We start from the raw sequence: 27,216 nt of genomic DNA, 5'->3' as shown, positions 1-27,216 counted from the left end.
GGGTTTGTCACAAAAGAGGATTCCCTGTACAAGCCTCCCCTGCCTGGATACATGTTCATAAATCCTCCTTATATGGAGCGAGAGACGCAACGGAGGTAGGAAGACCTAAGTAAAACGCAACGCTTTAAAATCTGAAAACAGGCTTTTTTTCTCTCCCCACATTTCTTTGTTGGTTTTACAATCGCATAAAACACAGCTCCTTTTTCCCACCCAACAAGTGAATATTTGAAAGACTGTCCTAATTCAGAAGCCATGTATCTCAAACCGAGGTGCTGACAAGTGAAACAAAGCCTCTCCTACGGCTTTAGGGACTCTGTCGGATTCAATTCTCTCTGCAAGCACTCACTTCTCAGCCAATCGCACGGCAGATGTAACATTGATCTCTATTTGTGTTTATGGTGTCAGACAATAGAATTGGGATTGACTGACCGCCTCTGTGCACACTGGGCTCTCCTCACATTTCATCTCTGCCCAGAGAAATATAAGGACCACGACTCCGCAGCGTCCAAGACAATATTAAACCGACTCACTCAACAGTAACTACCTGCCACTACACATAATGGTGTAATGCTAGCTCAATTGGTTACCATTTTAAGCTGAAGTATTATAGCTCTTCATAATGCCTTTACAGAAAAGCCGAGCCGGAGTGTGGAACAGTTTTATCGGTGTGAAATGCTAAAGTTCAAAAAGTCAAGATGCAAATGATACTTTGCATGAATTTACATTTTTGCTTCGATATTTTTATTGAGACAATGTTCCCTGTATGAGATGTAATCTGTATATCTTCCTCTATGATGAAATCAGAACATGGCTGCAGGTTTTATTGACAAGAGTATTGCAAAATTACAATCCTACAGTAAAGGTTGAAACCCTGCTCAAATGGCAAGTTCTCTAGTAGTAATGGCTTATTATCTTAATGTTTTCAGATAATATGGTTAGTAAATAAAAGTATGAAAAGAGAGGGCTTTATGTTTCTTTTCTTTATTGGAATGGTTAGGGGTGCCAAAAAATGGTGGCAATGGTGATTTTGAACACACACTTAAATATAATATTAGATTTTTCTCAGTTTAAGATTATGTTGCTGTAATAAAACATGATTTTCCAAGTGATGTTTATTGTTTGAACAAGGCAAGGGTCAGTTAAAGTCGCTTTAATGATGTGAACTTGAGTTTTCTCCGGCTGTGTGAAGCCCACCTATTGCTACATGTTGCCAGTCAACATGTGGCTACAAAAAAGGCAACTAGGCTTTCCTCTTGCTAAAAGATGTATACATTTGGACAGATAAAAAAAATACCAAAAAACAAACAGAAAAGACGAATTTGAATGGAAACAAAAGTTGCTTTGCCTACAGATCATCTCTGCTTCGAAGCTAGAAACTTATGAGCTACTGTCTGGCAGCTGACTGCAGGCTAGCTACTCAAAGACAACCCTAACCCTAACTGAAAGAGTAGAAAGAAGACTTATAAAATAACCTTGATAGACTGTTGAAAACATCTAGTTTAAATACCAGGTGCTTATTGTATTTACAGTGGTCCCCTGGAATTAACAGGGGTTAGGGGTGACAGCGGCAGAGAACGGCTAAAATCTGCAAATACTTAAGAGTCCCTCTAAAATGTTTATAACTGCCTATATTAATAGCTTAAACACCAAATACACATTCATATGCATTAATATGCACGTTGGAAAATACTAAATTTTCAAAGCAGCAGGAAATTAAAATGGTAATCATCGCATTTCATACGCCGTGGATTATCATACTTTGACAATCTCTGCTTCTACATCCGTCTTGCATTTGACTTGTCCATTTCTGTTGCTAATCAAAACATGGTTTTCATAGTGACTCCAGAGGACATGCAGAAAGAGTCCTGCCACAACCGTTTAAGTCAGAAGTACTGCAGAACTGCTGAGGTGAAAAAGAAGATCCAAACAGGTTTCAGAATGGGATAAACCACTAAGGCAAGTACAAGTTGGTCTATTAGACTACATCTGGTTCTATAGATGTAATTCCCCCTTTGATTCAATTTTACGACTACCCTTTAATGCCCCGTTTGAGATCCTAACTTTTATTTCCTCGTCAAGGAGAGATAGAAAGTGAAAGTGACACTCCCCGTCTTCTTCTACCCAACTGTTTTTCAAGCAGGGGAATTTGGGAAATCACGTCAAGGGAATGGGATTGAAGTCTGTGCATGCCTGTCTTAGTGTCTCTGCTCCAACTTCTTGGGGAAACATGTAGCAGTCTGACAGAACAAAAAAAAAAAAAAAAAAAAAAAAAAAAAAAAAAAAACAGAAAAGACAAATTTGAATGGAAACAAAATTTGCTTTGCCTACAGATCATCTCTGCTTTGAAGCTAGAAACTTATGAGCTACTGTCCGGCAGCTGACTGCAGGCTAGCTACTCAAAGACAACCCTNGGGATTGAAGTCTGTGCATGCCTGTCTTAGTGTCTCTGCTCCAACTTCTTGGGGGAACATGTAGCAGTCTGACAGAACAAAAAAAAAAAAAAAAAGTGGGAGTGATAATGGCAGGCAGCTGAACATGCAAGCAGGTAAGAGACGGAAAGAAAAATAAGCCGCTGAACCCAGCCCAAGGGCTCCTGAGAGAGAGCGCTGCTAAAAATAACCAGACATCAGAACAGGACGGGAACAGAGGCACTGAATGTTCCCAAACACACGCGCATACTCCGGCAGACAAATCTCAGTTCAAACTGTGAGCCGTCGTCACCTGAAACAGGAGGTCAAATGATTATTTAGAGTTCTCTTATGAGCAGAGGGGTGAAGCAGAGGGTTCCCCCCAAAGAACGACGCTTAACCTAACCAGGTCCGGTGGAGTTTCCCAGGAAAATTAACGTTCATCACAGGGTTTCTGCAAGTTGGATCCAGTTAAAGTCAAGACGCACAAAAACAACATAACTTTTGGATTAAAGGACATTTGGAGAATATCTGGCCTTCTAAACATCATACAATAGGCTTTATAATAGTAACTGATGACATCGTTTACTGACATCTGTTATGGGGCGTCTGAAATTTAAACTCCCTTATAGTGAAAGAGTAAAGGACAGTCAAGTCATGGTGTTGGTGGAGGTACTGGTGAGGGACTGTCAGTCTAAAAACCAAAAGCCAAACTTTACAAAGTTCCTAAAAAACAAAAACAGATGCTTTGTTAGTCAGTTTAATAAAGTTAAACGTTCAAACTGTAACCTTTGTTCTCAGCCGCATTGAGAAAAAAAAAAGCCTCTTATGCTCAGTGGCTAAACATGAGTGGCGCCAACTACTCCAACCTGTTTTCATCTTTAGTTCAGTTCTGTGATGATGAAGAAAAACACGACGACGCAGAAATGCTTAAAACCATGACGGTAGGACTAAAATCAATATCATGATAACTGAGCAGTTCACTTCTAACGATAAATGGATGATAATCATTTGCTCCATTTTCCCAACCTCTTCATTTTATCTAAACACCAAAAATAAAAACATGGGCAAAATGACTTCGGTCGTCGTCACAAATTTCGGCGTCGGTTAATTTTTGGTTTATCGCCAAAATCTACGTGATGGCACTAAACACAAGATGGTAAAATAGAGCTAGAAATCTTACTTGGTTTTTATTACTACCTATTTAAACCATATTAATGTATTAAATTCATTCATTAAATACATGTTTTGTATGAAAATTTGATTAAATACACGTCTATGCAAATTGCAAAAACCTAACAACCGTTTTGTTTAATTTTTGAAACTCCATATTTTAATATTTAAAAGTATACCGAGTTCCCGCTCCATTCGCCATTGTTACAAGAACAAAAATCGCCCAGTTGGTTCTCAATGAGTCTGGGGACACGGTTGGCTGTGAACCCGTCCTTCAAATCCAGAGAAAAGAACAACGCAGCCCATGAATTTAGATGAGACTCCTCGTTTCAAAAACAGGGACAATTTTAAGACCTTAATTTTAGATAACTAAATTCAAGACCTTGCAGAAACCCTGCAATAAGCAAGAAAAGGGCCAGTTTTATCTATTGCAATCGTTTAGCTTCCAGAGGTACCACGAACTTCAGAAACCGTACCACTGCTAAAAGCCCAACGCCGAAAAATAGTCGCTTGAGATCCAGATGACAGCACAAAGTGCCATTTTAAAGAAAATGCAACTAACTTTTGTACCATTTGGGCTTCTGTTGCCTAGTGTTCTGGTACAGCCATTAGTGTTTTGGTGAGTGTGTGTTAATGTACAGTAGGGTCATTAAAGCCTTTTTTTAACTCCAGACTGGAACTTGTTGCGCTACTTTAACAAAAAATAAATAATATCACAAAGAGCAGGAGTTTGGATACAACATATAAAGTGCCTCTGTCATGAAAGGTATAAGAAAATAAGTAGAACTAGCATAAAGGCAAATGATTACAGTGAATTCTGTGCGCTTTTTAAAGGCAAACTGCACTAGCATTGCTGAATGGCTGAAGATGCAGGATATTAACTAACCACTTGCTCGGTGCTATTGACTCGTCAGGTGCATTTTGAAACCTGGCCGCTGTGTGCATGAACCGGTGAGGCCTGCAGAGGCACTCGCTGACCCTCTGTCTGCCTTTACAGCTTGTTACGAGAGCCACAGCTTCAGCAGCATCCATAAGGGATTTCAATTAATAATTATAATCTATATTTAATAGATTTTCCAGAAGTTTAAACAAGTGTAGGGTGGGTTAGATGTGTAGTGCAGAGGGTTTCTATATTCCTCGGAACTTGAGGCAACTGTGTGACAATGAAGAACATCGAGCATTTCTATCCAACATTTCCTCAATGTCTGTCTGGTTCCTTCCTCCTCTTCTGAAAATATTTTAACATGATCATCTGAAAATGCAATCAGAGATGAGTCTCAACGGACAAATTACCTGACACGCTAAGCTGTTCAAAACGCCAAACTATGCTTTTTAGCTTCACTACCGTCTTTCAAATGCAACATATGTTAACATTAGTCTTGTTTTCACAGGCTTGAACTAAAAATGCATCTACTTAACCTTCCTTAGGTTCGCTTTTTGCTCTCCCTCTACTTCAAACCATTGTCTATAGTTTTCCTTCACTCCGGAAACCAGCACAGCGCACAGTAGCCAGCTTTGACAAACGTTTAACAGTTTTAAAGTTTCAAACTCTGATGATACTTCACATTGTTTTAAAATATTTATATAAAAATAACTTCCTTCTGAAGGTGTGGCGGTCGTTATTTTGCCGTAGCAGTGTGCGCCACGATCAATTACATGTAGAGGAAACACTGTAATTAACGCCACTTTTTGGCAGTACAACAAAGAAAAATGACACAGAAACATACCAAGGCTGTTTCTCTGTTTAATTTAATGACCTGAGTGATCATGCAGTCTCTCACTGTGACCCCCCCTGCAGTGATATTTGTTCACTCAATCACAACCTGTGTGTGTTGTGGTGTATAATTACATGTTCCCAGACTGTGGAGCTGCTTTGCAACCTATTCAATACGCACTAAAACAGACTAAAGCTCTCCCTCGAGACTCCGAAACTGTTTCAATTTCACTCTCCCCCCTCACTTCCACCGTCTTGCTTGTCACACAGTCACATACTTAGGGTCTCACACTAAACACTCCACAACACGTGCACTCCCTCGGGCTCAACTTGAAACAGACGCATCCAGACGGACGGCGAGTGGTAAGCCGTTTTTTTTTTTTTTTTCCCCCTGTCTCGTAGTCCAAAACCCAAGCCTATCTCCCCTCTGCAGAGGCAAAGAGTGGCTTTCCACCCCCTCGCCCTGTTTAGATAGCATTAGGCTCACCTACAATTACTTAAGACACAGGCGTCTCGGCTGGGCTGCTAACCGGCTCCACCCAGCAGCGGCTCTATCAGGGGCTGGAATCTAAATCAAGTGGCACTAAATGAGCTGGCCAGCCTCTCTTTTTTCTCTCTCCCTTCATGTTCTGAAACGACACTGAGCTCTTTCAATTCATTAAAAAAGTTTCAATACTGCCCACTCTCTGGACGACAGCAAACCTGGGCATGTGTGTACACTGCGTAATGGGAAATGGGAAGGGCAAAGAATATATTGGGAGTACGTGACGGCACTGCAGGGCCAGAAACGGCTTGAAACGTAAATATTAAGCTTCAGAGTCAAACTGTAAATCCTCTCCTGATATTGTGTGGTGGGAAAATGAACACTAACAACATCTAAATGTTGGGAGTTTTGAGATGAATAAAACATAGAGACGTATTTGTGGAGACGGGAGTCGAAGCCCGAGGCCAGATGTGAAGCTTCTCTTCGGCTCCAGCGTACTCTGCGGTCTGGAATCTCTTCCTCCTTCCTGTAACCAGAAATCAAAGCGCTGCCTATCAACAGAAAGTATATACGCACGACATCCGTCTCTCTGTGAGATCCAACATTTATGAAGGCACATTATAAAGCAGAGGCTCACCAGCAAAAGTGAAAAATGGATGCAGCTCAGCCTAGCTGGTTAGCCTTGGCCCTAATTATGTTCTACCGCTTTTTGACCAAGGCATTTCCAACGTTTCCCGGACTGGTTCAAAGGATCCCCCCCAACCCCCCGACCTTCACCCTTTCTCTCTCTGCTGCTCTGACAGCATAGGAACTTGCTTACAGCGAGAAAAACTGGTTTGTGACTGGCACCAGCTCCTTTCTGTTTCCGTTTTAGAACCTAAAAAGATTCACACAGGTGTTCGCAGGCACAGCGAAACAAAAAACATCAAGGTTATCCGGAAGCTTTGTCGCCAGCAATGGGAAAGTCTGAGTGGGCACTATCTAGACGCAAGGTGAAACTGAAACCACATGAACTCAAGCTCTTGTAACTTCCTGCCCAAAGAGCAACCCGCAGACTCTGTAAACCAGGCAAGGCTGGTAGTGATGTGCAAGCAGAGCTAGCTCTGTGCTTGCTGCGGGAAACAAACGTGCTTGCAAGTCTTCACGGACAATACGGGCTTTAAAGTCGTGGATATTTCAGCTGAACTCTTCTTTTGGTAGCAAGTACTCCTGGATAAGGCCTTCTGAGATTAGCGGCATTTCATTTCTAGAGGGATAAATCGGTAGAGCTACTGTGAGCTACTTTCTTTGTCTTTCCACTGAAAGTGTTTCAGCAAATTTAAGACTTTTAGATCTTTTTTAATGCCACTTGGAATGAAATTTAAGACTGAAAAAACTATAAATATACAGGAGGGTTTGGGGAATCCTGCTGTATTGCAAGCAACAATAGCAAAAGCTAACATTTCTGAGGTCTCTGGCTCTTCCCAGCAGCTTTGTGCATATAGCTCTCTACAATCTTAACCCCATATAGTACCAAACTTAAAGGTTTTGGTTTTTTGCACAGAATGTGCATGCCATCATATGGGTTGGCAACAGAAGTGGCCCAACGGCAAAAAACTAAAGCCATCCAGCCAACTGCCACTAAATTTGCACTTATCCATGATAGATGCAAAAAAGCTAGCTAGCTACCAAAAGTATTTTAGAAGCTAACCGCATCAACAGAAAGTTGTTTGCGTGTTACCCAAAACTTGCCTGACAGAAAAGTGCTACAAGGAAAAAAAAAAACAAAACGAAAAAAAAAACAACAGCTACATAATAGATGTAATAATCCTGCAAGACAAATTTTAATACCAGTGACTAATGTATTTAAGGCCAACTTGCATTAAAAAAAAGGAAATTAAGCATTTTAAGGCCTTAATTGTAGATACAAAACTTTATGCCTTTTTCTGACATTTTAAAGGATGCACAGACATCCTGCAAATGTTCCTTTCCACTGTCACCTCATGGTTGCTCAGGGTTAGAGGTTACTGAAAGGTCAACATAACAATGCCATATGATGGACTTCCATAGATGGAGAACTTCTTACCCATTGGTGATAAATGAATTAAACTCTACTGTATTTGAATCTGACACCATGATCCGACTGGACGCTTAATCTTCAACTCCATGATGGGGTAACAATAAAAACTGTTAATATGGAGAAGTTAATACTTCCTCTAATAATGGTGATGTTTAAAACAATAATAATACATGCCGAGTCATACATGTAGATCCTTCTGTAAGATCTTCTGACAGCCTGTAAACAGCAGGTAGTCACCTGGTCAAAGGTCAAAAATCAGGGGCTGAAACCATTTATCGTATTAATTGTGATTAATCGATTATTGGAACAATCCCCAACCAATTTAGTAATCGATTAATCATTTACTGAAGTACAGAAAATGCTGAAATAACAGTAATTACAGTAACAGTAATCAAGCCAAAAAGAAATAATTTGCTACCCAATTATTAATCAGTAAATCAAAAAAAAAAAAGAAAGGAAAAAAAAAAAAACAGATCAGCCCTCCACTGGACTGATGTTAAGAAGAAAGGGCTGAGCTTTTCACATGTTGATATTTTTTAACTCCAGATGCTACAAATCATCAAGCATTCACTAAAGGAATGTTTTATTGCATCTTAAGAAAAAAAAAAAATATTTATTTGTGTCCATTAATGTTTTTCTAATATTGCATAAAAGTATTTAAATAAAAAGTCAGCAGGATGTAGCAATTTTTTAATCCTATTAATTGTCAGAATAATAGTTGATAGAATAATCAATAACTGAAATAGTCATTAGTTGCAGTTATTAAAAGCAGGCGGCTCTACAGAGCACTCAGGCTACAGTATATCACATTATGCTGTACGAGTATGAATAGCACAAATGGTTTTTATTATGCTATTGATCAAATTGTACCCAACTACCAGGCAACAGTAATGAACTTGCTTAGCAACGACCAGAAGGAGCCAATCAGCCTAAAACATTAACTCATTATTAAGCCACACACCTGCAGTGACATTTCACACTTTCCCTTAAAACATGCGTCATCTTCAAGGAGCACCATAACGACATGTTGGTGAAAACTAAGCTTTCTTCTTTCTGTTAAAAATCCAACATCAATTCATTCTTTGGATTTTTACCCTAAATAAGCCAGGCTCGGTTGATTTAAAGACTCGTCTTTCTCTCATTCAGCCCTTCGCCAAGAGAAGAAGAAAGCTAAGAGTCGGGTCAGACGGGCATAATTGCTAGCGCATTATCAAGGAGCTGGAAAAAGCCAGCACTTACCTGCCATTTATCAGTTCATTCACACGTCCATTTATACAACTCTAATGGCTCTCACATGACTATCAAGTACCTCTCATGCGACTTCGGGGTGTGAATTGTTCTCGAGAGTCGGCGCGCCGGAGAAAGTTGACCCCTCCCCTCCTCCCTCCAGCCCCCATTCGCTCAGCATAGTCGATAAATACCAGGAGCACAAAAGCAGCTCCAGAAGTTTCCATTCAGCTCAGATTAATAAATGTTCCATTACCTGACCTGCTGAGGACCCTCCAAAGGGAGGCCGGGTGGGTCAACAACACGCTAAGCAAGCACCCAGTCAGTGACTGTTACAAAGATTTAAGAAAAAATAAATAAATAAAACACTTCAACAGCTTCTTGTACGGCAAACCTTAGCCCATTCAACAAGAACCAGCTGACTTAGCCGCTGCTATGACAACTGCAGGGCACCGAGGAGGAAACTAAATCTGAGTTTAAATGTCACAACTTCTCTCTGACAGTTGGGAGATGGTGAAACGGCTCCAGTGCCGGCACGGGCCGCAGCGTGTTGACAAAGGCTGGATTTAACGCTCAATAACCCTCACCTTGGCGACGGGAAAACCTAAAGCAGGTGTGCAAGTAGAGAACCGTATTCCAACAGCACAGCGTCTGCCGATGTTTATGACAATAATCACCATAAAAACAGTGAGGGGATAAAAAGGGGGGTTCTCTCCTGCCATCACGGGAAAGAATTGGCGGTTGTTGCTGCGCGACTCACACGCTGGGGGTTAATTGAGGTGGACGGTCCAAATCATAACACTAAATGGCTTTAAAGCAACACTTATTTCCACCGGCGGAGCGTGAAGGTCAAGACTGCTCCGGTGAGCGGACTCACCCCAGCCTCCCCCCGCCCTCCAGGTCCCACACAGGCTCTCCGCTGGCAGCACTCAGAGGCTACTGCCAGGGTTATTCGGTTATTAGGTCTAGGCACAAATACGCCGCTGAGATCAACTCGCGGCCGGCTGCACGACGGCAACAGTTGCTGGTGGCGAATCCGTGCCAAGATAATTACGATGAGCAATTACGATGTCTTGTGTCTGTATAGTCGTAGTTAAACTTTATCGCACTTTGTGCCATTACAGCCACAAATGACTACACTTGGATTTTATGACAAACAAATATGGTTTTCCTGTTGAGTTCAGCCTCCAAAGACTTTTGTTGTGTGTTTTACCAACTTTGGAGGCTGAGTGTTTCCCGCTGGTCTTTGCAAAGTAGGTGGAGGTCAGCTGGGTTGGATGGAGAGAATCCGAACAAGAGTTTGTCCAGCCAGTATTCATCTGTCTGGTTGGGAATATTTAACCATCTTGCGATTTGATTCAAAATTGAATTTTGATTTATAAAGATTACTCATGATTTCTGCTTTAATCCGCAGGTGTGCAGTCTGCTACAATATTTAAATGCAAACTATAAAGTCCTAATGAAGACAAACATTTAAAAAATCTAAAATAAATAAACAATTTTTAGTCTGGTGGGGGCACAAGTAAAGCCTGGTGACCCGCCAGGCTTATAACACACTGGGTCTCGGTCCATCACATAAAATTCCCAAAAAATACATTGAACTTGAGGTTTTAACATGTCAAAATGTAGCAAACAAAGGAAAATAGATATAAAAATGGCAAAAAATAGATACAGAAAAACAAAAAAAGACAATCCAGCCTAAGTTCTGAGTCTATAAGTTGTCACTGCTGTGTGTTTCTCTCTAGCAACTTGTAGAGGGCTAAGCAAATGCGAAGCTGTGAGCATGATAGCTGGATGGATGGTAGAGCTGCCAAGCGCCTGCATTTGTTGAAAGAGCTCGATGCTGTGACTACGCTCGGATCCGACCGAGCAACTGCAGTTCAGCTGTGGCTTCAAACAGCATCTATAATGCATCTTTTCTGACATCTTACTGTTGGCAGGCTGCTTCAGAACATGACAGCTTTTTACCAGCTCATCCACAGATCCAGATAGGGAATCTCTAATAAGAATCTAACAACCGGCAAACTGGCTGGGGGTTTTTCTTTTTTGCCCCCAAAAAATAAGCAATTAAAAGGCGAGGCACAGACTGGGTTTGCGTTCACAGACGCACTTCTTAACAGATGTGCCTCTTGACAAATATAATAAAAGGCATATTAGAGAGGTTCGACTACATTTCATCAACAGATGGGCATTTATTCCAGGTTGCACTTTGCAGAATTTGCAGAAGTTATTTTTTGCCATATGGCGGTAGAGTGACTCTATAACTATCCTGACACAGTCAAGAAGGTGGTTCACTCAGAGAGACAACTAGTCCCGTTAAAAACAACTTCCACACTACTTCATTAGTGAAACGTTTCACAGTTTTTAAGCTCTGAAGTAGTGAACAGGAGGCTTTTTTATGCTTTCAGCATAAGATTCCAAGATGGTCTGTAATAATCTTCACAATGGTACACTTAAAGATTAGTCAAATATTTTACTTCTTTGAACTACAAATGACCAAATACTGCCCAGATTCAGAGACACAATCCATGTTCAAAGCTAGAGCGGTGTCAGACCATTAAAATAGGAAACAAAAACACTGAAAACGAAAGTTTTTTATGATTTCCAGTTTAAAGTTAAGGTTTGCTTAGCTAAAAAATGCTTTGTAGAGTAGCTAGGAGTACAAGATAATTCAACTTAGCTAGAATAAGAATTTCAGAGAGGAAAAACAAAGGGAATGCTGTAAAACTGAATGCCAACGTTGGCATCTTTTAGCCAGTTGTGATGTGCAGTTTTATCATTTCATTTCCCTAGATGAAGTCTCGTCAACTGCAACTGAAGAGTTCAGCACTTATGAGAATTTTGTTCTACACAATAAATATTGTTCAACTATGTAAACAACACTCAATTTTTCAAAAATTGAATGATAATGCAATGCATTCTTTTGGTCTTCTTGCTTGTTTAATGTATAAGAAATGTTTCTGGAGAGAGTCAAAATGTCTGGGTAAAACCAAGTTCTTTTACTACCAAAAGCAGCAACTCTAGCAAGACTAATGTTTTTCCTTTAAAAGATGCAAGTATTGTTTGGAAGGAAATACTAAATTTAATGTTTCTGTTTTTACAACAAACTATGTTTACAAGGAACCAAAAGCAGGAAGACGAGAGTCACATCATCAGCACAGCATTGCCTTACTTGGTAAATACCTACAGGAGACCGTAAAGTACCGAGATTAGATACAGGAAGTCCTGTTTGCACCATCATAAGGTGGTGCTATTCAAATGTGGATCCAGACCAAGAAACGTAGCAAATAACACTCCCTATTTCAGTTCTCAACGTGTGTTACATCTCAAAGGAGCACACTGATGCAATATTTTGTTCTGAAACTGTGCGTGTTGTTAGTGTATCTGGCCAATTGGAAGGACTTTAAGTGGAGGCTAAAGCTAACAGAGAGAAGGGAGAAGCTTGAATTTATGCAAAACAAAGTGAATGTAATCTATGCCGTCATCAATAATATTGCAATCAAACGTAGGAGTGCAACTAATGATTATTTAAGTAACATTATTCAGATGATTAATCGATTAATCGGATAAAAGGAAATGTTTTTTATGTAACCACTTCAGCCTTATTTTTTACACAACATTAGAAATACATTAAGAGATCAAATAAGAAAATAATTAAACTGCTTTTTTGAAAAAGAAAAAAAATTTGCTTCGTAAAATGTTATAGTTAAGTGTGCATTTGATCATTTTTAGCAAAGGATGCATCTACAGCAAAAAATATATATTTTACTGTCAACTAATCTGTTTATTTTGGATTAATTTTAATAGCAAAAGGTGTTTTTTTTTTATTTCCATAATCGATTAATCACAATCGAGTCGATTAATCGTTTCAGCTCTGATCAAATTATTTCCTAATAACATTCAGCGCAAATTTGATTTGAAATTCAAAAAGTACTTTATTGATCCCAAAGGGAAATGAAATGTTGCAACTTGTATTAATTCAAAATTCTTCAAAAAGCAATGGACGTTGATGGAAAGTATGTAGTCTCCATCAGCAGTCTGATACTACAATTATGTAGATTCCTACTCCGGAGAAAATTTAAGCCATCTATGAAAAAACAAAATTTAACTCAACAAGTAAAAAAAGTGTGTGACGCGCCACTTGTGAACGGTCTTCTTGGACTTCCAAAGCAACATTCTCATACCTGTTAGAGGTGTAATGAGATCACTCACAGTGGGATTAGTTACCAAATCCTGCCTCCAGCTCTCCACCATCGACTCCATGTCAACACAAGTGCTGAACAAACCTATGACCTGCCTCCTGTGTCCCTTCTGGCCCCGCACATCTACAGCTCTATGAAGATGACAAATCTGACAGGCCGGCAGCATTTACGGCAAAAATCATGACACGGACGAATAAAAGGACAAACAGGCCGTTCCCTCCCTACGGCACAGAGGTTGTTGCTCTCTCGGAGAAATCAATAAGCTCCAATGATTAAACTTGAAATGGTGCATCGGTTGGAAGGGTCTGGCCCGGGTTCACAAAGCGGCGGGGGGACAATGCCCCCTTACTTTTTTTTTTTTTTTTTTTTTTTGTGGAACGTCAGCAGCTGAGTCTTGCGAGTGAAGAGGCGTTGACGGATGCGAGGCAGCCGAGCCGAAGCATCGATCAAACGCGCGGGCCCGTGCCGACCCAGGCAGTTCCCAGAAACAGAACTTCAGCACATTTGGTCCGTTTAATGTCGAAGACGAGCAGTGGTCCTGCTGTGCAGAAATACCCGGCTTGTGATCCCATTTTCACCTTTGATGCATCCCTTTATTCTGTTGTGCTTAGCTGACAGCTGAAATGGCTTAAAAGGAAAAAAAATAGTTTGGCAAACTCAGGTTATTGCTGCCACATTGGGCCATATGCGTTTTCTAACGTAAGCAGGGACAGTGTGGGGTCAACTGTGTCCCTCTGTGGAAACACGGCAAGCACACTTTGTCCTTCCTGGGCTGAATGTCTGACGAAAGACCGGCCTTTTGTTGTTTCCGTCAGTCGCGCCGTTATCTCCGTCCGCAACTTGCCTTGAAGTCTTTACAACAGGAACCTGCAGCCAGGGTTTTGGCCCGAGTCTGAACCATAAGAGGGCTTATTATTAAAGGAAGTGTAGTTTACGGTTCCAGCATCCGAGCCGCCAGACATACTGCTGCTTTTGAACATTCCATAAACAGCACTTACTGTAAGTCTATGGCATTTAATAATAATAAAAAATGTTGAAATTGTTTGGTTACAGGAAGGGGCAAAGTGTTGGTGAACTGGCCAAAGTCGCTTGAGTTGACTGATGCTTGTTAAATGTGTAATCTTGTGACATTTCATGGTATTTTTTATGATTATTTTGGAGCCAAAGTGAATAAAGAGTAATCAAAGCAGTGATTTAACACATTTCCATGGATCCATTTGTTCTTCTTATAGAAAATTAAGCTTAGGTTATAGGATTACATCCTTTTATTAAAATTCATATTTCAGTTTATTCTGTTTTCTGGGGCATTTTATTTGTACACAGAGTTCCAAGTCTGACATATCAGATTGAAATTCCCCTAAAACTCAAAATTAATACTGCCATCATAAGAAATATTACTTTTGTAGCACAAATTTGATAACTAAGAGTGTACATTTTTTGTATTGTCTATCATTTTTTGTGAAACTTTTGTATTAGAATAAGAATTTTGGTTTCTTGTTGTCTCGATAAATTTTAAATAATTTTGTTTTGACTAACAATATGATTTTTTTAAAACTATTTTATTCACTATTTGTTCAACAAGAACATCAATAACTAGCAGCAAATTTGAAAATGATTTTTCAAGAGTGGTATTTGTGTTTGTGGCGCCATGATTGCTGTGCTATGCTTTCATAGTCACATGGTTAGCTAAAAAAGACAATTTTTCCATCATCAGTTTTATTTTTAATCACAATAGCACCCAGAAAAATGATAAAATTCTAAGTCCACCCTTATAGCTAACAAATGTTTCCACATATTCAGCATAAACTGCTTTTTTTTCCCCTTGAAATTCTTGATACAAATCTTGATAGCAAATAAGTAAACAAGAAACACCAATGGTTTACTGTTTAGGATAAAAGGGAGATTCCTCAGATGTTTTTTATGTTGGCAACTGGTTCAACTATTCAAATTGAACACACTGAATCAATAGCATCAATAAGGTAGTGTACTTAAAAAGCTAAAATCCCAACTTTGACCTTTTGACCTCAGCGTGTCGACCAACTCGGTTCCTTTTAATGCTTTGTCATCAAATGCTAACTGAAGGCAAAAATGTACAGTTGCTTTAATTAAAACTATAGATTCCTCAGTATCCATTTACATAGACGCTCCTCTCTTCTCTTATCTTATAATCAACAAATAATGTACTTTCTTCCCCCGTTTTCTTATCACTAGAGAGTCCGTTGGTCTTGCACGCTTGAGGATATCGTCTCCAAGGGTTCAGATTCTGATTTCTGCTGAAATCAAAGCAAGCCAAAAGCCTCCATTCCTCCATCCTCATGGGAGGCTTTTATTGCCAGTGTATCTCAACATTGGTTTAGTGGGAAAAAGCCTTAATTATTGGAGACAGACAATAGATACCAACTACATAAAGAGCACTTGATTAAACTGGACAAATGTGGGCTGAAACAGCCATTTAAGAGCTCTTCTTTCTGTATCAGAACCAAACACACACCACCATTCAAACAGCTGATCCGATTAGATTCTCCGTCATTTCAATCCAAAACTAGCTAAACATCACTTCATTCTAGGGATATACGGGGCAAGATTCACACAGTACTACCCTTCCACCACCTGTTGCTGCACATGGCCCATCAGCTGACTGAAACCTGGCTCCTACACCATTTCGAAAAAAGCAAAAAAGAAATTGATGCCGTTTATTAATCTAAACAGCATCAAATTAAAGTGTAGATTTATCAACCTCATTAAAATAAATCAACCAGCCTGAAGCTGGTAATGTTTTCCCTAAGTCAAGCAGAAGATCGAAAGCAAGTGTAAATGATTAGCTTCTGAGCTACGACTTAAAAAAAAAAAAAAAAACTGAGAGCTTCTGGCTTACTAATTGCAAAAGTGGTAAATAAGCTTTAATCTCCCTGAAAACTTAGTTTTAAAAGACTACCTTTAACATATAAATTTGCTTTGTACGTTCTCATGCTCAGTATGAGAACTTGCTGCAAAGTTAACTCTGTGCAATATCTGCTGCATGAGCTGAATTTTATTTCACTGTACTTAGGAATGGGACATATGTAAAGGAATTTGAACCAGTCTGTAATTGGACTGAGCTGCTTATATGTTTCTATATGTAAATTGGATCTGTTGGCTACAAGAAGCATGATTAGAACTGATAAATATTTTTTTTTCTTTTTACAACATTAGGAATATATTTTTTTTAATCTATTAAGGTTTCTTGGTTGAATTTGTTGCATTTCCAATCAAAATGTTATACCTAACCAGTGACGCAAAAAGTGGGTACACACTGTGTGCTAAGTATAGGGGTGCAATACTAAAGGGGGCGCTTGGATAAATGGGGCGCCAAACAAACAGCTGTTTGTTTGAAATCTCTTGGGGGGGCTATAATATCTCCGCATGCACCTCATTTTCAAGTCTATCACTAATCAAACAAGAGTAAGAATAGTAACAAGCTACATTCTTGCAGTTTCATGGACGATTCTAAACCCAAACATGGCTCACCAGTCAGACAGGTGACGACTCTACTGCTACGGGCCAACCCCCATTGTCTGGCCAGGAATTAATTGAAACATTGTTAGTCCCTCCCCAGATCGCCTTTACTAGGAGAAAAAAATTCAGTAGAGGAGATTTCTGCCTGCATCCAGTGAGCTCGGTGATGCTGTCCAGCCAGCAAGGTAGTAACCAAGTATGCGCAACATAGCTCGGAGGGAGACCGACAGTCAACGCGTTCAAAGAGGATGGCATACTCACAGTCCAGGTGCTTCTTCTTAGGTCCGCTCACTTCGTGTGTGGTGGCTTTGCACACCGCCTTGCTGATGGCAGAGCCCGTCATGCTGTGCTGCGCCGCAGCGATCCGATCCGTAATAGACTGGCCCGACATCGCTGTTGTTTCTTTCCCCCCTCAACTCAATCAGACAGAACAACGACCCAATCAATGGATCGGCTCCAATCCAGGACAGAACTTTAAACTTCAGACAAAGCTCCGGATCACTGCTGCTGTAAAACCGATTTGACTTAACCAGCAGTTTATCTTTGGAGATAAGTTGTTTGGGTGGCAAAAACGGGAGAAGAAGAAGAAGAAGAAAAGTTAATTCCTTGTATTTGTGAAGTAAATAAAGCAGAAGGACGCTGTTGTGGGCTAGTGTGTGTTAGCTAATGTTTCCGTTGCAGTACTCGAACCAGGAAAGAGTCCCACAGTGGAATCTGGAAACACTTGAAATCACTTTCTGGCCACAAATAAACATAGCTAACAGGCTGCTTCAAAACCCGAATTCTTTGTTTTAAGTTACCAAAAGCGACAAGTCCGGGTCCGGTTTGGCAGAAAAAGAAGTAATCCGTGTAAAATGAAAAAAAATCAAAGCTTTGAAAAAATGAAAAAAAAAAGAAAGAGAAAAACTTGAGTTCCTCCTCCACGTCAACTTGTTAGCTCGGCTGTTAAAGCTATCACTGCTTCCCGAGTAAAGTGCCTGTTTGGAGCCCGCTCCGGTGGGGAAAGTAAGAAGAAATTAAAGAGAGCATTATTCAAAGTTTGTCAGAGGTTACTGCAACAATGACAGCCAGGAAAAGCGCAGTTTCCCCTTCTTCCTCCTCCTCAAGGTGCGAGAAGCTAGCCGAAGAGCTAAAGAGATTAGCCAAGCAGAGAGCGAGCCGAGTCGAGTCGAGCGCTGCCGAGCCCAGCCGGCGGACCCGGTAAGTTGAAAATGACAGCTCCTTTGGCTCGGTCCTTTCCCTTCGGAGTCCCCTGGTTCGGCTGGTGCTGTTTTCCGGATGCTACAACCACATTACTGGGTGTTTTCCCCCCACTCCAACAGTCCGGTGACGCTGTCTGGGAAGTCTCTTCACAGCTTTCTCCGCACGGACTGACTGACTGACTGCTGCTCTGCCGGACAAAATGGCAGCGTAGAATCAGCTGATCTCACAACTGAGCTGAGCCGAGCCGAGCTGCGTTAAAGGTATCCAAATGAAGCTCGGAATTTATCACTGTTCGTATTTTAAAAGGCTAATTTAAACAGTCATATTAAAAAACGACAAATCTGAATGCTCCTGTTTATATTGAACTTATATAAATGGTATGCAAATTGAACTTAATGGGATATATACCCAGACTAAATAAACAAACAGCACACATAAAAAATAGAGAAATTTAACTGAAATGAGAATACTACATGAGCATATTGTAACTGATAAATTGATAATTTGCCTCCATATTTCTTGTGTTAATTATCCTTTTCTACCACACTAACGATCTGCATTAATTCCTCTTCTACATCCAGGGGTGTTGCTAGATAAAAAAAGAAATACTGGGACAAACAAATAAAGTTAACTTTCAATATATGTTTGTTTTGAATATAAAATTCAGTATAGACATTATATCTAGGAATCTACCTTTGGAAATAATGTCATCTAAACACCTAAAAAAAAGAGACAAGGCGGCGCATGGAAATCGATAACAGATGTCAATCATTGTTAACTTTCCTACTGAATTAGTGGATTAAACTACAGGGTTCTTCAGTACAACATAGCGTTTTTGTACAATTATTTACACCTTGTTTGACATTCATTTATTTAATTTCTTAAAGGTTCTGAGCATTTATAGGGTATTTTTAAATAAAGCTGGCTTCAAACTTCAAAATGTCTTAAAATTGTCATTGTGTTTTTATTTTCCAACTAAAGAAACAGACTTCTTGTCATCATTTAAATTGGATGTAAAGCATCTCTTATTACTGTAATCATGTGACAGATAAAAAAATTGGATGTGAATAAAGTGGCTGATTGAAGAGTCCACTATTAAAAAAATAAATTGTGTTACTCAATAGATATCTAACAGCTGGAGGTTGATTCCTCTTGGAAATAAGTTGTTATGCAGGATATGTCTAATCAAAACCAGAATGCACCAACAAATATAGAATGATGGTAAATGATTGATCTGATGGTAAATGATGATCTGATGGTAAATAGAATATATATGTATATGGTGGTATTTTTGTGGTACTTTTGCAGCCCTCCCTCCCCACTGATCATGCCACCCTGGCCAGTGGCCCACATCCGTTATTTCAATGCAAATGTCTGTCCCTGTTCCTGCCTTTAAAAGAATAATTATTGCAGACACTACATATCAAATTTAAAGCTGCACAAGCAAGAACTGGAAAATGTTTTTATGAAATGAAGCAAACGGAATATGTTCACGATTTGTCGATCTTTTATGCCCCTAAGTGTCTTCTTTAACGACAAAATGAAATGGAGGAAGGGGGGAAGACAATTTTTTGTGTGAAGTCATCATTTCCGACAGTCCTTCAACGCCTCAGAAATCTATTGGCTAAAAATTAACGAGCGAGTGAAGCCTTTGTAGCGGAATTCGCGAGACAAAACGCATCACATTTTAAAAGCATACTAGTCATGACCATAATCATGACGCTTATGAAGAGGAGTTAAAACTACACGCCGACTCTAAACTTGTGCTCAGTCGTCACGGACACACCGTGTCCACGTCACGCTGATCCAGATTCCTGCCTGTCTTTAATAATTCCTCAGCTGCCTCGTCCCTGTGTGACTCCAGACTTTTGCGGAACACTGTGTGCTGAAGAAATGAGTGAAAACCCACCGCTGCTCCGCGGCGTGCGGCGGCCCGGTGGGTCCCACTCCGGATCTGAGCGGCTGAATTTGTTAAATATCTGGCGGCATTTGACTGCGTTTCACACACAGCAGCCTGTAGGATGTAATTAGATGCCAGGCTGCCAGCATAAAGCAGCTCATTACAGCCGCTTTCATCCGAAGCAGTGGCTCCTTTTTTCAGAACTGAACTCTTTGAATCAAGCGTTTTTCAGGAGTATTCACAGCCCTTAAACCTTTTCACATTTTTTGCTGTTAAAATGGGGGGGTTTTTTAGAGTAAGCAATCAGTGTGAGTCCAGATGTTCCGTGAAGACCTCAGAGGTTTGCTGGAGACAAAACAGCATTACGAAGATCAGGGAGCGGATATGGGTCAGGGATAAAGGTGTGGAGAAATTAAGAACAACATCCCAAGGTTTGAACTTCTCAGATAAAGCAGAGACTCAGGTTAGAGCATCTGTTGACTGGTCAAGAAGATAGCCACACTCCTGTTCCACTATGTCCAGAGGATACAGGTACAGAGGCATGGTCAAAGGTCAAACAAAAATCCAAATGAGACTCTGTTGCAACATTTGAAAACTGCGCTTCATCCAATCTGAATAAGCTATGATGAATCGGCTAACATTTTGGTCTGTATATGTGCAAAGCAGGTGGAGACAAAAATTTACAGCAGACGTAATGACTCAGAAAACTGGAAATAAACGCACCTCCATTTTATAAATATGACCTAATTCGGGTTATTATATCACATAAAATCTTAATTAAATATGTCAAAGTGTGTATTTGTAATGTGAATGAGGTCAAGAGGAATTAACACTTGTGCAGGGTACTGAAACTGTTGAACGGGAGACACAAGCGGCAGCAGAGAGAGAAACTTCTCAGACGATGAGCCTCCAGACTGCAGCAGACGTTTCCTGAATAGGAGTCAGACCGTTTCTTTTTGGTTTCAGGGAACCGGCTGCAGTTTGCAGTATTTCTCGTCCTGGTGAGAAATACTGCAAACTGATCCCAGCAGGTGAATCCATGGGAGCGGGTCTACGATTATCCGTCTCGGCAGAACGGAGAATGATCACGGATCCTCTGAGATGTTAAAGATGAGGCAAACCTGGATGTGCAGTCTGATTTAGGTAGACGTCTGTCAAATCTGACATGGAGTTGACAAAGAAAAGGGAAATGAGAAATGCAACTGAGAGAGGTCCTGAGGTCATCACAATTAACCTCCTGAAGAGGTTAATTGTGATGAGTTGATTATTGAGATAATTGCCAAATTTTGGGATTTCCTCCCAAAATTCAGGAAATTGGCGCAAATTTCCTTAATTTTGGAAGGCAGGTTATCAGCCGATACTTATATTTGAAGCCATGTTATCGAACTCAACAAAGGTCTGAGAATGAACCACCGTCCACTTTGCTCTGCGATCAGAGAAGTTTGACTGTTTGCCAAACCCATCCGGTCATGTCTGCACGTTTGCAGTTAACAATAGTCACCCCACTTTTGCCAACTCAGTAACTTTCTTGCTATATTTAGCAACATTTCAAACAAAAAAAAAGGTATTTCTCCAAAATCGGAATCAGCAGGTCAGGCTTTTTAAAGATCGGTGATCAGGGATTGGCCAGAAAACTCCAATCGGTGCACCAGCCCTAAATTCAACCAAAGAAGACAGTAAAGGACTTTCATGAACCCTGCAATAATAGAAAACATGTTGCACCAGATGTGACCCATTTTACTTAGCTTCATTTCAGCACTTATGAGATTTAGCAAAGAAAACCAGATCTTCATTGTAAAACGCATGAATAAGCTTTGCACATCTGGAAGTGATGCATAGCAGAACAGTGACTGGCAGGCAGACAGCAGCCACCCCTATCCTCTCCCCAACACGCCTGCAGGGAATCTCCACCTGACTCGCATGTAATCAAAAGCTGCTGCTGCAGCGCTCGGAGGAGACGCATTTAAATGTGCAAAGCCCTGACACTGAGCTAGCGCTCTGCCACTTGCACCCCGCTTCACCTCTCTCTTCCCCGAGCAGAGCCAGAGCGGAGTGCGGGGTCGCCATCTGCAGGCGGAAGAAGGCCCAAACTCCAGATTTCCATGGCAACTACAGGCGTGGATGTGGAGGTGCCCTTTTGTAGTCCCTGGCAACGGGCTCCTGGGCCGGGGATTGGGAGTCCCATCAGCAGCTGCTGGTCATGGAAAGAAGCCAGGGGATGAGATGGGATCACCTGGAAACGCTGGGGGGGGAACAGGAGGCAGATGGACCCAGAGGTGCTCTTCATCATTGCTGATGTGTAAAATGGACTCCAGCATGGCAGGATAGTTTACAGTGTGATTACAACAACTGAGATCAATAGAGCAATGAGCGGTTCTGGGCATCTTGACCTTTATGCTTCGGCTGTGTTCAAGCAGGGACGTTTTCATTAAGCCCCCATATATGACAACATAAACTAAAGGCACCTGACATTCCATTAAAAATGGCTGCCCTCTCTGACCTTCCAAACTGTGGAACAGTAGCTTGCTGCGAAGGGTCTCCCAGACTGCAGGCGGGGTCTTCTGTTCCCCCACAGGCTTATTTGCTAAGCCATCTCTAATTATAATGTAAGCGCACGGCTGCGGCTCGGGGGACTTAATCTCCGTCTTTTTGTTATCCCGTAATTATGTTTTCTATCTTTTGCTCTGTGAAAGAAGCTAATCATGTCGCTGAAATAAACTGCCCCCACCTCTTTAGTTTGTAATAATTCTAGCGTGGATATTTTCTATCCGCTCGCCTTTGTGTTCTGAAAAATGGCTAATCAGATTGCCTTTCAGGCACATTTGAGTTTGTACCTCTCACCTACTGTGCAGGTTAGATGAAGCCAAAGAGCTTCACACAGCCAGGAAAAAGTGAGAATTAGGTGTTTTGGCAAAGATTTTTTATGTATCCTCTGGTTTAATATAGGGGACTGGTTACCCTTGCTGACAGGTGGCTGGATCCCAGCTTCACAGCACTGACTCGGTGAGATGGAGACACATTAATCCAGACACTCAAGATCTGTATTTCATCAAAAAAAAATAATAATAATAATCTAGATGTGAGGCAACAGTATCACAGCGGTGGACTCAAACAAATTCTCTTCAAAATCTTACAGCAATCCGTTTTCTGTTTTGGGGCGAGCCAGCCAGGAGGAAAACACAACAAAACAATCAAGATACAGACAAATTGCCCAAAGGTTTAAAGTTACTTTTGTACGACTGAACCATTTCATCTAAATCTGCTTCCATTTTGAACCAGAAATCAACCACTTCATACCCATCTATGTCACAACTTTAACAGTTTGCTTCTGTTGGTTGGTAAATAAAAGATACAAAAGTCCCACATGCAGTTAAATGTCATTTTCTGAAGATTTGGTGTTACAATAATTTTCCATTGAACAGAGTTCTGATGCTCCCAGTGCTCTGCAAAAACACTTTTACCCAGTATTTTTCTCTAGCTTCAAGCAAAAAATATCCTAGTACATTGAAATAAGACAAAACTAACTTACAAGTAATGTTTCAGCAAAATACAACAGCTTGTTTTAAGTTAATAATTAAATAAAAAATAATCCCACTGCCAGATTATTTCACTTATCACATGGGGAAAATGACTTATTATAAGTGAAGTAATCTGCCTGTGTAACTAGTAAATTTTTATGTACTAGATAGGAATTAACTAGGAAAGTTAGAAATTATTTACTTAAACATGCTCATATCTTGCTAAAAAGTTACTTGTAAGTTAGTTTTGTCTTATTTCAACTGTATTAGGATACTTGCACTAGAAACTAGACAAAAACAATCAAGATTTTGTGCTTTTCTGCTCTGTGGGGGCAAATTCTAAGGAAATATTAGAGATTATTAACCCCAACCAAAATAACTGCAAACTGTGGCTAAATTTGCCCCTTTGCTAATCTAATAGCTCCATTTTTGCACCCGTTTTTTCATTATGTCCTGTCTTACTTCAGTTTTGTACCCCAAAACAAACCACTTCATAAACTTTTAAAATGTTTTATATTAGTTTTCTGTTTTCATAATTTGTAGAGATGAACATAAAAAAGTACTGAAAACTCACAACTAATTTAATCAAATTATGTATTATTTTTAGTCGATTTTTGCATTACACCTTGTTTCCCGTTTTTGGGGGTCAGTTAACTTCAATTGACTATAACAGATGATCATCCTTGGACTATTCTCAAAGCAGCTTGTGAGAAGATCATGGAAAATTATTTTAATTTGTAGGCCATATAGAAGAGGCTATGACAGTTTTACATGGATTTTCCCTCATGCTCAGGCTTGCTGCCTTTCAGAGCCGCTGGCCACTTTTCAGACAAAAAAGGCTTTTGCAGAGACAATATAATACACTAATTCAAAAAATGGTCACATTTTAAAACAGATAAAAACCCATAGCAAGGCAGCAAGGTGATTGACCCTTAACATCTGCCTGGGGATGTTTTGTACTGAGATACAAAAATAAGGTTTTTTTTTCTTTTGAAAGATTACTAGTTAGAAAGAGAAGATTAATTTAAACCTTATGTTTTGAAATATTTAACTTTATTTTTGTGTGTACAAAATTCTGTTTTCAAAAATTGTTAATTGCCTTTTGCTTTGATAAGGGTCTTCCATATTTCAAGAGTTAGTTTAAGTTTGATAAAATCTTCAGACTAGTATAGAAATATAAAGATTAGGGTTGCACGATATATCGGCACTAGCGTCGGTATCAGTCGATATTAGTCATTTTTTAACATATCAGTATCGACCTGATCACTAAAACTGGGCCGATTTTAACAACCAATATGTATTTCCATCTTGTTGCCGTCTGTTTCTAGTCATTTTTTTCTAAAGGTGACATAACAGTAAAGAAATATATATAAAATTGGTAAATATTGGTGATCGGCCATAATAGCAACATTAATATTGAATATCAATATCGGCCCAAATGTTCATATTGGTGCCTCCCTAAGAGAAATTATGACATGGATAGTGTTTGAGCCATTTTAATGATTTTTATTTATGTAATCAAAAATACTTAATTACCATAATAATTACACTGATACAGTACGGTATAAGTAAGGATATAAAATAAGCAGCTTCACACAAGCTCTTGAAGTTTGACATTATAGAAATAAAAACATGTGAAATTCTTCTTATACATTCTTTATTCATATTATTTCAAGGCATTCAGGGTGTCCAGACATCCTAAAGGATTCTTTTTTTTACCCTACAATATTTGTGTTTTTGACAAACTAGACATAACAGAATGAGATACTGTTCTCGTCAAATCTGATCTGATAATCTCGTAACACAAGACACATATGCTACTTATTATCAGTCTCTTACAACACAGGCTGCAGAGTCCTGCCTGTCAGTCAGATCAAAGCGATGTCAGGCCGAATTGAAGACTTTGACATCAGTCTGAGCCTTAAACGTTCAAAAAGGCGGGACTCAACAGGGGCTGTGGATGCAAAGAACCAAGAGCATGATTTATGGAAGTTACTGCTCCAAAGATGAGTCTCTCAGAAAGCACACATGTGATGGAGAAGCTGTAGATTTTGTGGATGCATGACTAATTGTGGGCTAAAATATCAAATGGGGCCGCCGTTAAGCTGGGAGGCTGCTCAAAATTCTCTCAGATCACTTATTCATTCTGCCAGATTTCAGGAAACGTGGGGCTGCTGAATTATGAGAGCGATCTGTTAAAATGTAGATTTGACAGTTAGTTTCTAACAGATACCCTCAGTCCATCATTCAGGCATCTGAAATATTGTTTTCCTATTCATCCAAAGGCAGGGGCTGAACAGTCATTTCATTTATTTATGAATGAATTGTGGGACATTGTAAAAGATGTAAACAGACTTCAACTACAGAACTCTTTACAGCACCACCTTGATCTGGCGTTTACCATATTTAAACAAAAACTTGCATTTGTTTCATGACATTTTTGCATTATAATACAAATTGGTTATAGAGTAGACCACAATAACAGCACTTTCATTTTAAAAATGACTGCATAATTGAGTCTTTAATTATTATACTTCCACCTATAGAGACAATTAGCTTTTCAGTTTATTCAACTGGTCTATTTAATTTACAAGTTTTAAAAAAAAACAACAAACAAATTATTAGGTACCCTAGTTATGATTTTATCTAAGCTTTACTCATAATATTAGCCACCAAGTCATGCATGTTTTGGACAATTTTTAAAATTCAGAATGTCAGTGGTGAATGAATTAGGACACAATCCCACTGACAATGTTGACCATGTAATAATGCTGAAATGGTGTGTGTACTGTCACTGCAATTTAAAGATACAAAGTTTGGCAACATATATGGAGCAAATTTCATTCTATTTAAACAGTATTGGATTTTACTTGGCACAGACAAATGCCTGATCTCAAATGACTTGGACTGGGACAAAAAATAAGTCTTTCAATTTCAACATTGCAAATATTTTTTTAAAAACATATCTGCATGCTTGTGTGACTCATTGTAAGATTACCTCAATTCTTGCGTGTTTCAGCCCTTTTTAGCAAACTGTTAGCGTCTTATTCAAACTAGTTCCACACATATGATTTATTTTTGGTCTTTCAGTACCAGAGGTACTGTAAAATCTGCATTTCTTCTACTTCTAAATTATAAGGTCTTTGGACAGATATCACCTCTCAGGTTAGGAAAAGTTAGCAACTAGCAGATTAGCTGGTTGTTAATTATTATTTTTTTTGACAGAAACCAGATTAATTGGCGTCAATAGCACCAATACTGAATTAAACAAACAACTCAGTAGTCAGTAGTAGTATCATGACACTAATGAATAATAGCTTTGGGTTTTGTGTGCTTAACTCTAAAACAGACAAATGTTTGTTAACATGTTAGCTAAAGCGGCTTAACGCAAGAAAAGGTAAAAATATTAGTTACATAACTCTAAATACCACATATTACCAAATTTGGTTTGTTTCCCCAAACTTGCTATACAGTAAATGATATCTCCAGAATTAGCTAAAACACTTTAAACTGGCTTTTAAATTAGCTTTAAACTGGACCCTAAAACTAAACCATACCACCTCTCATGCTTCTAAAGGGGCAGTATTATGTAAAACTGACTCTTTTTTTTAGCTTTACCTCATGTTGTAATGCGATTTCCTCATCATAAACATACCTGGAGTGTTACCTTGATTCCATCAGGCATGTTTAAGAAATCCTTTAATCTCCATGGCAACCTGTGCTAAACGGCGAGGTGGCGCTAGCGCCGACGCAGCTCCTTCACTGACTTTCGCGATTAGCAAACACCTGGTGGAACTGCTGAGCTCATTATACGAGCTACTTCTCAGTGCAAC

At 39.6% G+C, this 27,216-nt stretch overlaps 1 protein-coding gene across 5 annotated transcripts in view; it reads right to left on the bottom strand.

Annotated features, from left to right (window-relative positions):
- Positions 1 to 18,199, bottom strand: part of LOC103144644 (phosphatidylinositol-binding clathrin assembly protein) — a 99,619-nt gene extending 81,420 nt beyond the window's left edge. Inside the window, exon 1 of one of the 5 annotated variants that reach the window (XM_016676216.1) lies at positions 17,024 to 18,199. In XM_016676216.1, the coding sequence (XP_016531702.1) occupies positions 17,024 to 17,153 (130 nt within the window). In that variant the 5' untranslated portion in view covers positions 17,154 to 18,199. The remainder of the gene's footprint in view (positions 1 to 17,023) is intronic. The other 4 variants (XM_016676217.1, XM_007561721.2, XM_016676218.1 and 1 more) reach the window with 4 other exon arrangements.
- Positions 18,200 to 27,216: the final 9,017 nt, after the last annotated feature.

The sequence above is a fragment of the Poecilia formosa genome, unplaced genomic scaffold (assembly GCF_000485575.1).
Source record: "Poecilia formosa unplaced genomic scaffold, Poecilia_formosa-5.1.2 Scaffold130, whole genome shotgun sequence".
Taxonomy (NCBI): Eukaryota; Metazoa; Chordata; class Actinopteri; order Cyprinodontiformes; family Poeciliidae; genus Poecilia; species Poecilia formosa.
This window is presented reverse-complemented; position numbering and strand designations above follow the sequence as displayed.